The sequence below is a fragment of the Papio anubis genome, chromosome 2 (genome assembly GCF_008728515.1).
Source record: "Papio anubis isolate 15944 chromosome 2, Panubis1.0, whole genome shotgun sequence".
Lineage (NCBI taxonomy): Eukaryota > Metazoa > Chordata > Mammalia > Primates > Cercopithecidae > Papio > Papio anubis.
Genome location: NC_044977.1, coordinates 160,364,993 through 160,382,097, shown reverse-complemented (window position 1 = coordinate 160,382,097; position 17,105 = coordinate 160,364,993). Strand labels below are relative to the sequence as shown.

The 17,105-nt window shown below is 41.1% G+C and overlaps 1 protein-coding gene across 25 annotated transcripts in view; it reads left to right on the top strand.

Annotated features, from left to right (window-relative positions):
* Window positions 1–17,105, top strand: part of NEK11 (NIMA related kinase 11) — a 317,965-nt gene that overhangs the window by 114,956 nt on the left and 185,904 nt on the right. For 18 of the 25 annotated variants that reach the window (XR_004181977.1, XR_004181978.1, XR_004181976.1 and 15 more), the window contains 5 exons: window positions 24–109; window positions 7,327–7,446; window positions 10,658–10,751; window positions 13,713–13,820; window positions 15,688–15,802. Coding sequence is in view for 21 of the 25 variants with exons in the window: in XM_031662871.1 (XP_031518731.1) it covers window positions 24–109; window positions 7,327–7,446; window positions 10,658–10,751; window positions 13,713–13,820; window positions 15,688–15,802 (523 nt within the window). In the remaining 4 variants the exon portion in view is untranslated. The remainder of the gene's footprint in view (window positions 1–23; window positions 110–7,326; window positions 7,447–10,657; window positions 10,752–13,712; window positions 13,821–15,687; window positions 15,803–17,105) is intronic. The other 7 variants (XM_031662874.1, XM_031662872.1, XM_031662869.1 and 4 more) reach the window with 3 other exon arrangements.

Sequence of the window (17,105 nt, the reverse complement as noted above, 5' to 3'; positions counted from 1 at the left end):
AGGGTTGTTCAACTTTTTTGCAGCACCTAATGTGTAGACATTCAGAAATGACTCTGGAAGACAAGAATTTGGATTGTCAGAAGGAGGCTGCTCGTTTAATTAATGCCATGTAAGTAATTGCTTTGTTTTTAAAAAGCCCATCGAGTGTAAATGTTGAATGCATTTGTCTTTAAAAATCTATTAGCACTAAACTGACTGCATGGAGTATCCTAGAATTCACTTAAGTCTTGCCAAGAAATTAAGGAGCTTCAGGAACTTGGTGTTCCAAAGCCCTTTACCCCAGGTGGTAGCAAATTGAAATCATAAAAGTTTAAACCACTGCACAGCTTACAAATCTGCAGGGTAGCTCTGCAGTTGCCTTGCAAGGATATAGAGAAGTTAATATCCCAAATATTTAGTAACATTTATGCTAATGAGCCTTCCATAATAACCACAAATAGCTTTCACATGTTGTTTGTTTAATGTGAACTGGCAGAGTATCTATTGACAAGGGAACATTGTGAAGTCCTGGGACAATTGAAAATAAGCCGAAATTCACTTTCTTGAAATATACATTCCTTCATATAAGAACTAAACAATGTATTTCCCAAAGAAACAAATTTATTTCCTGATCTAACTTCCCTCTCCTACCTCGTTCAAAATTTTTGTTCTATAACTTGCAAGAACCCAGAATACTAGGTTCTTATGTTTTGGGTTTTTGCATAGTTGTACAGTCATGAACGACTGTAGTATACAAGAAGTGTGCAGGACAGTGGAGTGAAAACAGAAGCTCTCAATAGGCTACTCTAGCACAAATACACTCCTCCAACACCCAGTCCAATGTTTCTCAACTCCACCATGTTTGCTTTCCATCTTCACTTTCAAACTGAGGAAATTTGCATGATCTCCAGTTAAGATACACTATATACCACAGGGGGTAAATTTTTAGGCATGTTCCTAATAACCTTGTTTTTATGGTTTATTATCTGCTATTTCAAGAAACATCGAAATTTCCAATTGTGTTTTATTAACTAGAGATGTGAGAGTAGTAGATATTTTTTAAATACTGGACTAGTTTTGGCTATCATTTTGTACTGCAGTTATAAAACTGACACTGTTTACAATTAACAGTGTTCTAGAATCCAGTTGTTTGGAGGGTATTTTACATTATGAAATATTGACTTCAGATGGTCACTGCTATTTTTGAGATCTATGACTATGTTTCAAGGAGATCCATTGGTCTGACAAAATAAGAGATGTATATTCCTGAAAATTGAATGTCCTCTGGAGTCTGTGGTCTGGATGGTGTCAGAGAAGTATTAGAACTGTCCTCAGAGGTCATTACAATTTTCTCATAGTGTTTGTCAAGGAAAGAGTGGAGTGCAAAAGGTCTTCTATAGTATTGGGCCCTAACCAAGTCAGGAAGAGAAGCAAATGCCATTGAGAATGTGGTTGAAGTTCTTTCAATGTGCCTTCCCTCTGAAGATTTTTAGACGTGTGCCAGTCATCCCTGTCCGCCTGGCTGCCTCTCGTCGACCATCTTGCCCCCTCCCTCATGCTAAATTGTATTGACCATGTCTTCTATTCCAGGCTTAATACAGTAAATATTTTTTGCTGTGGCATGGTATAGTGGTTAATTACACAGATTAATAACACTCTCTCAATTCAAATTCTAGCTCCCAGGTAATACTCTGTATTACTTTGGACAAGTTACTTAACCTCTCTATGACTATAAAAAAAGTACCTACTTCACAGAGTTGCTCTGCATTTAAGTGAGTTAATTCATGTAAAGTGCTTATAAGCATGGGGTTATTACCTGCTAAAATGTTAGCCAATGTGATTATTTAGCCTCTTTTTCAGTTAAAGAAACATGCTTAACATTAACAATACATCGAAAGAGGTTTATGTGCTGATTGTTGGGATCAAAAACACTGAAGAGGCTGTGAACATTCCACAAAAAAAAAAGTCTAAAGGTATTCACAGGGATCTGCTGGGACCAGGATAAGGCAAGTGAGGCCCTTGACTCTGTGGCAAAATTTCAATGGGACACCAAAAACTCATAATCAAGATCAAATTTTAATGCAATATTGTAAAACTCCAAATTAATGCTTAAAATCACTGGTAACAAAATATTAAAAGTTAAAGACAGGGTCCAGCAGGGCCAGGATCAGGGTGAGGAAAGTGAGGTGGAATTGTATAAGTTCAGGGTTGGATCCTGTCCTTAAAATTTTGCTATTGTAGTCTTTATAGCTTTTTGAAATTAACTTTGATTTTTAAAAATAATTTTCATTAAAATTATCTTGGTTACTGAATTTTTTGGTGCCCCCTTAGATTTTGCGCCTGAGATATCTCACTATCCTAAACCTTGTGTTGGCCCTGGGAGTGTAGACATTGTCCATTACAGTCTGGGCAGTGGGGAAGAGTTTGTGTATTCTTGAACCCAGAGTGTGTTATTAATCTGTGCAGTTAACCATGACACCATGCTACAACAAAAATATCTACTGTATTAAGCCTGGAATAGAAGACATAGTCAATAAAATTTAGCATGAGGTAGGGGACAAGATGCCCAACTAGGTGCAGCCAGGTGGAACAGCTGCCACTGAGGGACCAGGACTACTGGCACACTCCTAACAGATCTTCAGAGGCAACTGAGAGTGGCTGGAGAGAAGGCACAGAAGCTGGGCTAAAGGGGGAGGAAGTTGGGAATCCTGCATGGGGCCACTGTACACCTATGCACCAGGACCCATTCCTGGTCTCCAGTGACGCTGGGGGAATGGGTGAGTTGAACTGGCAGGTAGCAACCTACTCTTGCCACAGGCCTCTGGAATTCCAGCTGGAGGAGACCCCTTGATCCCCAGGGACACTTGAGTTGGTAGGGAGAGCTGCTTAGAGAAGTAGTAGGGGCAGCACACCAGCCGATGTGGAGCCCAGAGGGTCTGGTGCTTGAGTGTCTGCAGCAGAGCATGGCCAGGGAGACCATCCCCTTGGCTTGACTTGCTCCCATGGGAGACTTTAGACCCAGGGGAACTGTCACACCTGAACTCTGCAGGCAGTCTTGCCCATCAGAGGAGGCGGATCTGACCTGAGCACCCCTTGATCTTCTGGCCTCTCCTGAGGCCCAGCCTGACCATGCCTGCTTGCAGTGCAGCCGCGGGTGCCCTGGGGGTCTACATCATAGCTCCTGTACTGCTGAGGAATCATGCCTGACTGGAGGAGAGATCCAGTGGGGAGACCTACTCCTTCCCCTAACTGCAGCTTCCCCAGGCTCATAGCCACACCCCTCCCCATGTTGCTTTTCTGGCATGTATATACATGGGCAGATTTTGACTTTCCTGCCCTGCCAACATGCGTGTGCCCTGCTACTGCTGCTGATAGGAGTGTATCCCACCTCACCTCCCCTGCCATTGCAGTCAGAGCCTTGGCAGCACAGAGACAGCCAGCCCTGGCCCTACCAGCACCCTGCCCCTGTACCAACACTGCTACTAGAGTGAAACTAGGTGCAGAGAACAGCGGACCCTTCCCTGCCCTGACATGCACTCCTACCTATGTGCATGTCAACATGCACAGAGGTTGCACACAGACCTATGCCCACCAGTGCTGCTCCTTGTGCTAGCACCACCACCAATAGGACCACATGCACAGTTGCCAGTGGAGGGACCCAGCTCCCTGAGCCATTCTGCTTCTGCTGCTGCAGTGAACGCCCCCAGGGAGACAGGCACCCTAGACAGCTGCTAGCACCTTTCCACAGCTGACAAGTGTGCACCCCTCCACACTGCCACTCCACCACCACTGCCGCTGCTGGCACATGCAAGCAAGGATGGATCCTACTGCCACCATCCTACAAAATGCTTTGGCTGGCACCACCCATCAGAGTGTAGTGACCAGCTGTCCAGAAGCACATTGGGCCCCCAGTGCAATGAGTTGATGACCTTGAGGAGCCAGAGAGCAAAGTTGGGGCCCAATAAAAGTCTCCCAGAGTTAGAGCACACAGCCCAGGAGTTCGGAGCTGAGCACTGGCTGCCTAAAATTTTCCAGAAACAAAGCCAGTCTACTGAATCCACCTTATACCAAAATCAAACTGTCAAAGTTATCAAATAGAATAAAAGGAAAAAAACTTCAAAGATTGAAGGAACTTCAGCCCCAAAGCTGAGAAAGAGCCAGTGCAAGAACTTCGAGAACTCAAAAAACCAGACTGCCTTCTTTCCTCCAGGTGACCACAGTACCTCTGTAGCAAGGGTTCTAAGCCAGGCTGAGAAGGCTGAAATGACAGAAATAGAATTCTGAATATTAATAGGAATGAAGATCATTGAGATGCAGGATCACATTGAAACACAATCCAAGAAAGCTAAGAAACATAATAAAATGATACAGGAGCTGACAGACGAAATAGCCAGTATAGAAAAGAATGTAACTGACCCGATTGAGCTGAAAATCACACTATAAGAATTTCAGGCCAGTCACAGTGGCTCACGCCTATAATCCCAGCAGTTTGGGAGGTTGAAGTGGGTGGATCATTTGAGGTCAGGAGTTCGAGACCAGCCTGGCCAACATGGCGAAACCCCATCTCTACAAAAATTAGCCAGGTGCCTGTAATCCCAGTTACCAAGGAGGCTGTGGCAGGAGAATTGCTTGAACCTGGGAGGTGGAGGTTTCAGTGAGCTGAGATAGCACCATTGCACTCCGGACTGAATGATGGAGTGAGACTCCATCTCAAAAAAAAAAAAAAAAAAAAATACAATCTCTAGTATTACTATCAGAATGCACCTAGCTGAAGAAAGAATCTCAGAGCTTGAAGACTGGTTTTCTGAAATAAGACAGGGAAGAATAGAGAAAAAGGAATGAACAAAATCTGCAAGAAATATGGGATTGTGTAAAAGAGATCAAATCATGTCCCTGAAAGAGGTGGGGAAAATTGAAGCAACTTGGAAAACATAGAAATATGTTACATCGAAACATAGAAATTTCATCCATGAGAACTTCCCCAACCTAGCTAAAGAGACCAACACTCAAATTCAGAAAATGCAAAGAGCCTCAGTAAGATACTTCACAAGAAGATCATCCCCAGGACACATAATCATCAGGTTTTCCAAGGTCAAAATGAAAGAAAAAATGTTAAAGGCAGTTGGAGAGAAAGGTCAGGTCACATACAAAGGGAAGCCCATCAAACTAACAGCAGATCTCTCCGCTGAAACCTTACAAGCCAGAAGAGACTGGGGACCAACATTCAACATTCTTAAAGAAAAGAAATTCCACCAAGAATTTCGTATCTGGCCAAACTAAGCTTCATAAGCGAAGGAGAAATAAGATCCTTTTCAGACAAGCAAATACTGAGGGAATTTGTTACTACCACACCTGCCTTATAAGACCTCCCGAAGGAAGCACTAAATATAGAAAGGAAAGACCATTACCAGCCACTACCGGTATACACTGAAGTACACAGACTATAAGTGACACTGTAGAGCAACCATACAAACAAGTCTGCATAATAACCAGATAACATCGTGATGACAGGATTAAATCCACACAGCTCAGTACTGACCTTGAATGTAAACAGACCAAATGCCACAATTAAAAGGCACTGTGTAGAGTCGGATAAAGAAGCAAGGCCCAACTATATACTGTCTTTAAGAGACCCATCTCACATGCAATGGCACACATAGGCTTAAAGTAAAGGATGGAGAAAAATCTACCAAGCAAATGGAAAATAGAAAAAAGCAGGGGTTGCTATTCTGATTTCAAACCAAACAGACTTTATACCAAAAATAATCAAAAAAGACAAGGGCATTACATAATGGTAAAGGGTTCAATTCAACAAGAAGATCTAACTATCCAAAATATACGTGCACCCAATACAGGACCACCCAGATTCATAGGGCAAGTTCTCAGAAACTTTACACCAGACAGAATGGTGGATCATGAGGTCAAGAGATCGAGACCATCCTGGCCAACATGGTGAAACCCCATCTCTACTAAAAATACAAAAATTCACTGGGTGTGGTGGCACGCACCTGTAGTCCCAGCTACTCAGGAGGCTGAGGTTGCAGTGAGCTGAAATCGCACCACTGCACTCTAGCCTGGTGACAGAGTGAGACTCCGTCTCAAAAAAAAAAAAAAAAAGAAAAAATCAAAAAAAAGATGCTGGTGAGGGTGAAGAGAGAAAGGAACACTCATACACCATTGGTGGAAGTGTAAATTAGTTCAACCATTGTGGAAAACATTGTGGTAATTCCTTAAAGACCTAAAAATAGAATACCATTTGACCCAGCAATCCCATTACTGGATATATACCTGAAGGAATATAAATCATTCTGTCATAAAGACACATACACGCATATGTTCATTGCAGCATTGTTCACAATAGCAAAGACATGGAATCAACCTAAATGCCCATCAATGGTACACTAGATAAAGAAAATGTGGTACGTTTATGCCATGGGATACTACACAGTCATAAAAATAACAAGATCATGTCCTTTGCAGCAACATAGACAGAGCTGGAGGCCATCATCCTTAGCAAAGTAATGCATGACCAGAAAACCAAATAATGCATGTTCTCACTTATAAGTGGGAGCTAAATGATGAGGACACATGGACACACAGAGGGGAACAACAGACACTGGAATTTTTCAGAAGGTGGAGAGTGGGAGGAGGGAGAGGATCAGGAAAAATAACTGATCGGTACTAGGCTTAATATGTGGGTGACAAAATAATCTGAACAACAAACCCCTATGACTCGAGTTTACTTGTATAACAAACCTGCACATGCACCCCTGAACTTTAAATAAAAGTTAAAAAATAAGATTTAGCTATTATAATACTAGCATTTGGAATACTTTTTATGTGCTAGGCACTGTGCATGTGTTATCTCATGTGATACTTACTATGGCCCATTCTTTGCAGATGAGAAAACTGAGATTCAGGGAGGTTCAGTTACTTGCCCAAGGCCACAGAGCTAATGAGTGGTGGAGGTGGGATTCAAACTCTGCCTAACTCTAAAAATTATGTGTTTTATACACATAGTGGAATTACTGTGCCTGTCTATTTACTCTTTAATGGCCGAGATCCTAATTTGTTTTACTTTATGAAAACTAGTCATTGGCGATGAAATGAGCAGGAATTTGGAAAGTAAATAATTTCCTTTAAACAAGAATCTAATTTGGAAAGTGTTTCTTATTAACTACAGTCCTGGTTGGCTCATTACATACCCAAAGCTTATTAGGTTTTGTCTGGCCTGTCTCAAGATGCTTTTGCTCTCAGTAGTGTAGTGATACTTTTATAAAATATTTGTTTAATTTTTCTGAACATGTTTGGGATGGACTATATGAGGGGAATCTTTGTTATTTATAGGCAAAAAAGGATCCACCTGCAGACTCTGAGGGCACTGTCAGAAGTACAGAAAATGACTCCAAGAGAAAGGATGAGGCTGAGAAAGCTCCAGGCAGCTGATGAGAAAGCCAGGAAGCTGAAGTAAGTTGCATTTCCTTTAGGCACTCATGCTCGGTACTACTTCTCAGGGCTCTCAGGGAATTTACAGAGAAAAGCAGAAACCAAAACAGGAAACCCCAATGCATACGATTATGTATTTATGTGTTTATTCATTCACTCGTTCACTTCAAGATGACTATTGAGCCATAGATTGAATGTCAGGTGCTATTAATATCAGGCTTTCAGTCTTGTGTGAAGGGAAAGATTAACTATTTGGGAGGTTATTAGTGATGAAAATAGAGTCAATCTCCAAATGAAACCTCATTGCTGTTGACAGCTTCTGCACATACCCCAGCAGGAGACATCACTGTTTTACCCAGATTCCCTAGGTGCTTGCTGCGTACCTTCTACCAGGAGACCTCACTTATTTATAGGAAGGAGACTTTATTGGCAGGAAATTGTTAGCTTTTGAAAGAAGTAGATGGGAAACAGAGCTCTGTTCTGTCAAGTGAAGCCTTAGAAAAGTCTATGCTCAGGGCGGTGTTGCTGGTGGGAGATATCACTAGTAATTAGAGTATTTACATGAAAAAGTGAAATTTCAGGTGTTAGCCAGGATGTAGAGAAAAGGGATCCCTTGTGCAGTAGTGGTGAGAATGTAAATCAGTACAGCCATTATGGAAAAATAGGATGAAGATTCCTCTAAAAATTAAAAATAGAACTACCATATGATCCGACAGTCCTACATTTGGATTTATATCCAATGAAATCAGTATATCAAAAAGATACTTACACTCCAATGTTCATTGCAGAATTATTCACAGTAGCCAAGATATGGAATCAATGTATGTATCCATCAACAGATAAGGGGATAAATAAAATGTGGTATAAATACATACAATGGAGTACTATTTAGCCTTAAAAAAGAAGGGAATCCCATCATTTGCAACAACATGGATGAACCTGGAGGACATTATGTTAAGAGAAATAAGCCAGGTATAGAAAGACAAACACTGCGTGATATCACTTATATGTGGAATCTTAAAAAGTTGAATTCACAAAAGAGGGGAGTAGAATGGTGGTTACTAGGGGAAAGGGGGCATGAATGGGGAAATGTTGGTCAAAGGGTAAAAAGTTTCAGTCAGACAGGAGAAATAAGTTTTGGAGATCTATTGTACAACATTGTGACTGTAATTAATAACACTGTTTTGTATTTTTGAAAATTGCTAACAGAGTAGAGCTTGATTTAATCATCCTACAATGTATACATATATGAAAACATCACATAGTATATATAAATCTAAACTTTTTTGTCAATTAAGTTTTAATAAAACTGAAAAAATACATGTATAAAATGAAATTTCAAAGAGCCTAAGAGCCTCAATTTCTGAAAAACTGATTTATCTGTTGGTAGGTTATCAAATTTCCTAATTTTTCTTAGTTTTTCTTCCTCTGCCAATGTTTTGGTAGTTTAGGAGCCCCAGTCAAGAACTAGAGAGACAGAAAGAACCTGAACACAAATCTATTCATTTTGTTACCTTGTTAATTTATCTGAAAACTAATTTAGAGGTGTCCTTGTACTTAGAATGAATATCATGATAAGCCAAATAAGAATCTATGAGTCTATTTTCTCTTGACGTGTGCTTTCTTTAATAAATGGGTAGAAAAAGATTTCCATGAAAGTACATCATGAGCGGTGGTGTGCTGGTGAATATTTAATAACCAGCTCTGGATTTGAAGGGGGCTGCCGATTTCTGTGATATAAATACTTCCACTGTGGCCAATATCAAGCTACCAATATGGTATCATTTAATTTTCAGTTGGGAAGATATTTACACAGTCTGCTCTTGGGAGCCAATACAAGTTGGCTTCTGCAAACCACTGTGACATTGAATGTGAGTTTTACTGGGAAAATATATTCACATAAATTGCTTGAGCCATTGCATCAGCTCACAGCCCCAAATCTGTTTGTAATACCTCAGAAATGGTGATATTTCCAAGGTGCCATGATTCATGTCATTGGCTGAGGATAAAAGGAAAATTAAATCTCTGATAGGAACAGATTAAAAAGGTAAATTTAATAACATATGCAGATTACAAAATATTTACATTAAAACTGTTTTTTAATACAAAGAAGTCACATATCTTTCACATGTTACACTAATATATTTTTCTTATTTGAAGGTAATGGTTTTAAATAAAGTTTGGCCTTGATTTTGTGAATAAATTGTATTGGAATTGTTTCTAATTGTTGATTGTAGAATCAAGGGGGTCTTGTGTTTTAGCTAGAAAGTGACTCTATTGTCAGAAGAATGATAACGTACCCATTTTAGAGACAAGAGAGTTTGACCAGAAGGGTGTTCAGTGAGGAAAACCTGAGTATCAATTAGCCCACAAGTAATCAAAGAACTCAGATCTTTCACCCAGTTTAGTAGCAGGTCTCTTAAACTCACTCTCCTGTAATAAGAGAAAACAAAGTAAATGTGTCTAGAAAAATTCCCCTGCACAATAACTCCCATATATTTCCTCATACATTCTTTGATATGTGGCTCTAGTTTTACTTTTTATGGGTTTGTTCATCCTGAAAGCAGTTTTTGTGTTATTAGTATGTGTTAGGCACTGTGCTAGGCATTGGGAGCACATAGCTCTGTCATTGCACTTGGAGAACACACAGAGAGGAGCACTGCCTTCTCCTGCTGCTGCATTTTGGGATTTGTAAGGGCGAGTAAGGAACCAGAACATCCTGTGTGTGCTTTAAAAGAGAATCAGCTGGGTGCTGCACCACATTCACCTTGATGAGGAAGGGAACTGATGGCCCGATTTTCTAATCCCCCAGTCGATCTGTTGAAATAAGGATCACATTCATCTGTATAATATAGACATGGTTTGGCCGGGCGCGGTGGCTCAAGCCTGTAATCCCAGCACTTTGGGAGGCCGAGGCGGGTGGATCACGAGGTCAGGAGATCGAGACCATCCTGGCTAACATGGTGAAACCTGCCTCTACCAAAATACAAAACCAGCCGGGCGTGGGTGGCGGGCGCCTGTAGTCCCAGCTACTCGGAGGCTGAGGCAGGAGAATGCATGCTGAACTCGGGAGGCTGGAGCTTGCAGTGAGCCGAGATCGCTTACTGCACTTCCAGCCTCGGCGCAGACAGAGTGCCCAGACCCGTCTCAAAAAAAAATATATATATATATATATATATAGACATGGTTTTAAGACCACAGTTATTTTTCTACATTCACTTTAAACTTACAGAAAGATTGTGGAAGAAAAATATGAAGAAAATAGCAAACGAATGCAAGAATTGAGATCTCGGAACTTTCAGCAGCTGAGTGTTGATGTACTCCATGTAAGTATCCTCTTATTTTAAAGTTTACATGAAAATTTTCCTTGCTTCAGATTCATGGCGATGATTGGGTAGGAAAAGGGACAAGGGAGAAAACAAGAACATCCAGATTAACTTTGCCGAGTTCCAGGAAGGATTCTGGAATGTAGGTCAACAGTTGGTGACAACGATTTGAAGTGGCTGTAGCAAGAGGTGGGTCAATTGATCCATTTAACAAAAATCAAGCGCCTACTCTGCACAAGACAACTGAATTGGCACTGAATGCATAACTGATGGGTTAAAATGATTAGCTGACAGAACAAATGTGTGTGTATCTAATTTTTAATTCCACCCATGCTATTGTTGCTTTACCTCTTTAGTACATTGTTCTCTTTGGTTTTTATTCTTTTCCTTTTTATTTTGTTTCCTACCCATTTTGTTGTACATTGTGTTGGTAACTTCATTCAAATTTTAACTGCCATAGATGTTCAATAATGAATAGAGTTGCAGATTCACATGAAGTGACCCCAAATTCATGTCCTCGGCATTCCAAATCTGTAAATAGCAAACACCATTTTCTCTAATGGTTGACAGTGTCTCCACAGGCCTTGGGTAGGCTCTGATTGATAAGGTGGTCTTTACAATGTCAAATTTGGGCAATAGATGTCAATACCAACCTCATAGCTCTTCAGGTAAAAGCAACTTGGGATGAAGCCATTTTTATAGAGAACTTCTACTGTCTCAAATTCTGATTTTCATTAATGGAGATTCCTGCATGTGAGAGATTCTGTCCTTTAGCAGGAAGCACCAAGCCCCCTGAGGCTGCGGGTACAATCCCCCAAGCCCCAGGGATGCTAATTCTGTTGTAGCTTAGTTATCAGAGGGCTCCAAACCCTGGGGCATGCATGAGACCTCACTCTCAGCCAGATAGGCCCCTCTTAATGGGAGATCTGCCAGTAATGCATCTTTCTCAATTATTTAGGGGTTCTATGTGCTCTGGAGTTCTAAAAATCCCAAGTTGGGACCAATAAGAGGCCTAGCTTCCTCTAACCTCAGGAGTCTTCCTCTGTTTGATGGACCACTTAGTAGACAATGTGGGGATGCTGGTTTGATATGTGCTCAATTCCATCCCCCTTTTCCCACCCATCCGCCACTCCATTTAAGTGAAGTCCCCATGTGGGATCTGTTGCAGGCTACAGAGACTTGGGAGATGGGTTCTTTCTTGCTCAGGGAACTTGGTGAGTGAAGAACCTGCTGGCTGAAAGGCCATGGGGTCAACAATAGGGCTGGATCCTTACTTGGAGAAGGGTCTTGATGCCACCACTATGGAAGGACTCAAGCCCCCCTCTGAAAACTGGGTGCCTTTCTTCAACTTCCCACACACTTCTAGGCCCTGTAAATGATAGCCTGTGAAGGTGGGTCTTCTTCTCTGGTTCAGTCTGCTTTGTCCCCCTACAGTCCTGAGAACTGCACATTCCCACAGATCCTGACAAGGAGGCTGACAGAATTATAAGAATTCTGAGTGTGTTCATGTGTAAAGTACTTGTTTATTCAGCTATAGAAATGGGGACATAGTTTTCTAGAATGCTCAGAAATGTTGTATTTCTTATAAGCCCTCTGCTAATTCCTATGCTGCTGGCCTGATTCCTGTGTACACTCTGATTAATAATGAATAGAAAATAGGCCTCCTGAAAGCAGCGCTTCACCTCAGATGAGGGAAGACTTGGAAAACCACTGCTGAACAGACCTTGTCATAATCTCTTTAGGGTCTTGTCTTCCTCTTATAAATCAGGGATCCCTGATTCTAAGGGATTTTCCCCCTAAGATTGAAAATGGAGAAGTACAGGCATGGTATTATTTTGTTTTATAAAATCTAAATGACTTCATTCTTGAAGTTACCATATGGCAAAAAAGAAATGTAGTTTCAAGTATGAGCTTGAATATTAGTGTCTGATAATTTGCTTTTTTGCTTTTCTTCTTTGACCCTTCAAGATCACCACGTTTGTGTTCTTTTATATTGGATGGAATTATTATTGGTGTTATGACTACACTGTATTAGGTCTTGTCTTCCTCTTATAAATCAAGGTCCTTTGGGGGTCCTGAAGTGACTGAAGATAAGCCTGAGACCATATGGCAGGCAGAATCCCAAGAAATGTTCTTATCCATATATTATTCCACAGAACATGGGAGCTAGACACAAAGTTCTGATCTTGGCCCAACTCAGATGAAGAAAGAGAGGATTTCACATCCTATGAATTCCCAACTCATCAATTCCCCAGTGACTTCCCATTTTCATTCCCTTCCCACCAGCAAGGAGCAAAGGGAGCAGGAGGGGAAGCGACTGATGCTGATGCTGTTGTGGACAAAGACTGTGGTTCATTCTTTGATCTTCTGAGATTAGTGCCACCACTGTCTTTGGCCCTGAGCCTTCCAGAAGCATGTTTCCTATGTTTATATATTGACGGCAGAAATGCTGCAGGCAGATAGATGGCTGTTGAGTCTGTTCTGCTTGAACACTGTGTCCTCTTGCCAGCTGGTTCAGGCAAACAGACTGGATGGCTCAGCATCCCCAGGCATCCTGCTCTCTTTTGTGCAGTCACATCAGCCATTTCCCTCTGGCACATTGTCAGCATCCCACCTCTCTTTCAAATGTTTTCAGGAAAACCTTCTCAGCCCACTTGGGTCTACAATCAATGAACCCTCCTCCAAATTCTTATGGCTTATAGTATTCTCGAACTTGAAATGCACCTTGATTTCCTATGAATCTTGTTAAGATGCAGATTCTGATTCGATTAGACCAGATGCAGCCTGAGATGTTGCATTTCTTATAAGCCCTCTGCTAATTCCTATGCTGCTGGTCTATTTCCTATGTACACTCGGATTAATAATGAATAGAAAATGGGCCTCCTGAAAGCAGCGCTTCACCTCAGATGAGGGAAGACTTGGAAAACCACTGCTGAACAGACCTTGTCATAATCTCTTTAGGAAAAAACACATTTAATAGGAATGGAAGGAAAGGAGGAGCAACCTGAGGGAAGACTTTCTTGTTCACCCCAGGACGAGGATGAAGAGAGGTGGCAAGACAGGGAAGAGGCAAGTTTAATCATATTCACACACATATTCAGCACAAAAGTGAGGCAGGTTTAATGATATCCAGAGAACAAAGGGGAAATCAAATGGGAAGCTGAATACTTTGCAGAGGAGCCTGAAGGGTTTTAAATGTAGCAGGAAAAAGCTTCATTGAGCTGAAAAAGATGAAATGAATATAGGAAAGAAATTAGATTAATCAGATGCAAGAGGCTAAAGAAAAATGTGATAAAGAAGGAGAAGAGGAAGAGAAAAATGCTCACATCTTTGATGAGTGCTTTCCTTCCCCTTGCCCATACACATGTTTATGATTTAATTTCTTACTGATCTCACTGGGGCTCTGTTCTCTATTCCTTCTTCCATCTCTCTTGCCTGGCGGAAGCAAGCTACTTTATATTTCTAAAGCACTTACAGGAGAGAATCAGAGTTATGGGAGAGAATGGGCTCTATGTCACCTCTTAAACATGTTATAAAAATTATTTGAGGCATGTAGGAGAGTGGCTTGCTTTGTTTTTCAGACCCTAGCTGACAAGGCCTTTTATTTTGGCAGGCATTTTCTGCTTGACTGAATTTGGGCTTTGAAATCTTGAAGCACCATCGAATGTGGAATCATGTTAGGCACCGTTTCTCTAAAGAATGACAGCTTAAAGCAGTTAGATACCATAATATGTAAGACAGGCCAGGTCTGTCTTTGATCCTGTGGCGTTTACAGTTGTGCTGGGGCTAAGGTTAGGTCTCTGTGAAAAGTACATAGCAGATCAGGTCTCCATACATAGAGTGGTAATGGGGACCAAAGATCAGACCATGTCCTTCTCCTTCTAAAAGAAGCATTTATAATAATTCTATCTTTCTCTTCAAAGAGAAACAGCAAATCAAAGTTAATTGAGAGTCCAAATACATTTTTATTTTCAAATAATTTTCGAAGTGCACATAAAGATGTATTTCATGTACTCTCTGTTCTTTATCCATAAAGTTCTCTGTGTACTCTCAGCGATCCTTTGAAATTTGGAACCAATTTCACTTCCGAAACAATTATTATACAGTACAGAAAACTGACTTCTTAAAAACACTTTATGATGATATTCTCACGAATACTGCACTGCAGTATGGCATGGCTTCATTTCACTTATTGAGATTAGATTGAACTTTCTTTTAAATTTTGTTTTATTAAAAAGATACTCTTGGAGTAGTTTCCCATGAAAACCATTTATCAAGAAAAATAGATCAACTCAGCAACAGCTCCAGGTTCAAACACAAATACACACACATACACACACACACACACACACACATAACTAAGGGAAAAAGGCAAAATGATTTATTGAAATACCTACTGATTTTGGCTAAACCTTTTTATTTTTTTTGAAGTGTGAATTCTTTCATCATGTGGTCTCTTAGATCTTTTTCTTTTAGGAAATTGGAATTCATAGAATCACAGAGATTTAAAGCTAGAGGGGAACTTGTAAGTCATTCAAGCTAACACCTTTAATTTTGAGATGCAGAAACTGAGCAGGGCTGGAGTAGGGTGTGGTAACTGGAATATCCTAGGTGCCAAATTGAAGGAGGCCCCCCTCAGCTGTTAATGGAGTGAGTACCTTCAGTTGGTACCTTGGGCATCCCACTTGGCTTACCTAGTCATGATCCTGAAACTGAGCCCATGAAGGTTAAATGCTTTGTGCAAGGTCACCTGTCGCATTGATGCAGGGCTGTTTCTCTTATCCCAGCTTACCTCCTGAAGTTTGAAAATGTTTAAGGGAGAGGATTAGGTAGGCTTGTTTCCAAGTAGTCTTCTAAGTAAGAATATTTTTTTCATTTGTGGTAGTGCTGTTTCCTTCTATCAGCATCTCATGAATTGTTAATTACCTTCCACAAGGGATTTGATGAACCGACTTTAGAGAACCTGTCTGAACCTCAGCCTATTCCTTCCATGGACCTCCGCAAACTTGAATCAATTGTAGAGGATGCCACATCTGACCTTGGATATCATGGTACGTGTTTGCATTGGTTTTCACAAGGATGCTCACAGCTGCTGCCCAGGTTGCTGTGGCTGACTTTGCAGTGGGCCTGTCTGGCCTCTGAGAGAAGCTCTGGGTATACGCAGCTACCTGCTATCAGTTTGCCAGGGCTGGGCTATGACCAGGATGAAAAGTAGAGAAGCTAAGGATTTTTCTGTCCTCTCTATCTTCTTTGCAATAGTGAGGATGAGTTGGAAACTCAGACCTGATAAGAGACCTCTTCTGGGTGGGTTAAACAATGTTGTCGTTAACCTGACTTTGGAATCGTGCAAACTCTGAATGCTCTGGAGCACTGTGTTTTCCCTGTTCTGTAAATGGTTCTCCCAACTGTCGTAAATTTAAATTGAAGAAATGAAGCCAGGCTTTGGAAAATCAACTATGCAGTTGTGCATTACCAGAAAATAAAAGTGCTCAGAGCAGGAATACAAAGGCAGGCCTGTAGGATGGCTGACTTTGCTAGAGGACTTCCTGATGCCTTTGCTACCTCAGACTACACAGCAAACGAGTACACTTCCAGCAAACCTCTATTTTCACTTGAGATAAGACTTTAATCAGTGGTCCACATGGAGCAGATACATCCAAATGGAGTGGGTACATCATAAGCTAACGGTTAAATGCATGGGTTTTGGAGTAAAAAAGTTGGCTCTATCAGAAAAGGCCCTGACAACATAATCTCTCTAGGTCTCTGCTTTCTTATCTATGAAATAAGAATAATAATGCCTTCTTTCAGGGTTGTTGTGAAGAGCAAATGAGATGTGGCATGTGGAGTGGTCTTAGTTCAGTGCCCAGCACACAGTAAGTGCTGAAGAAGGGGAAGCAGTTATGACACTTTGAGCAAAGAAGGGTTATCAATGTAAGTGTCTTCTCAGTATAGTTCACCAGTCTCCGCAGTGCCTAGAGCAAAGTTCCAGGAACATTCTAAGCACTCTATAATTCTTGACTGAATTAATGAGTGGATGAATACATGAATGAATGTTAGTCTGGACCTCTGAGAAGCAGATGCTAAGTCAGGACTACAATTGCAATGTTACTTTTAGAGAAAATGCTTACATAAAAGAAAGTAAAGAAGAGCTAGAAAAAACCAGGAGAACCATTAGACCACTGATTAAAGTCTTATTCCAAGTGAAAAGAGAGGTTTGGTGGAGGTGAACTAGATTGCTCTGCAGTCAGAGGTAGCAAAGGCGTCAGGAAGTCCTCTAGCAAAGTGAGCCATCCTACAGGCCTGCCTTTGTATTCCTACTGTGCTCCAGTAGTCGCCCATCAGGAGGCATCATAG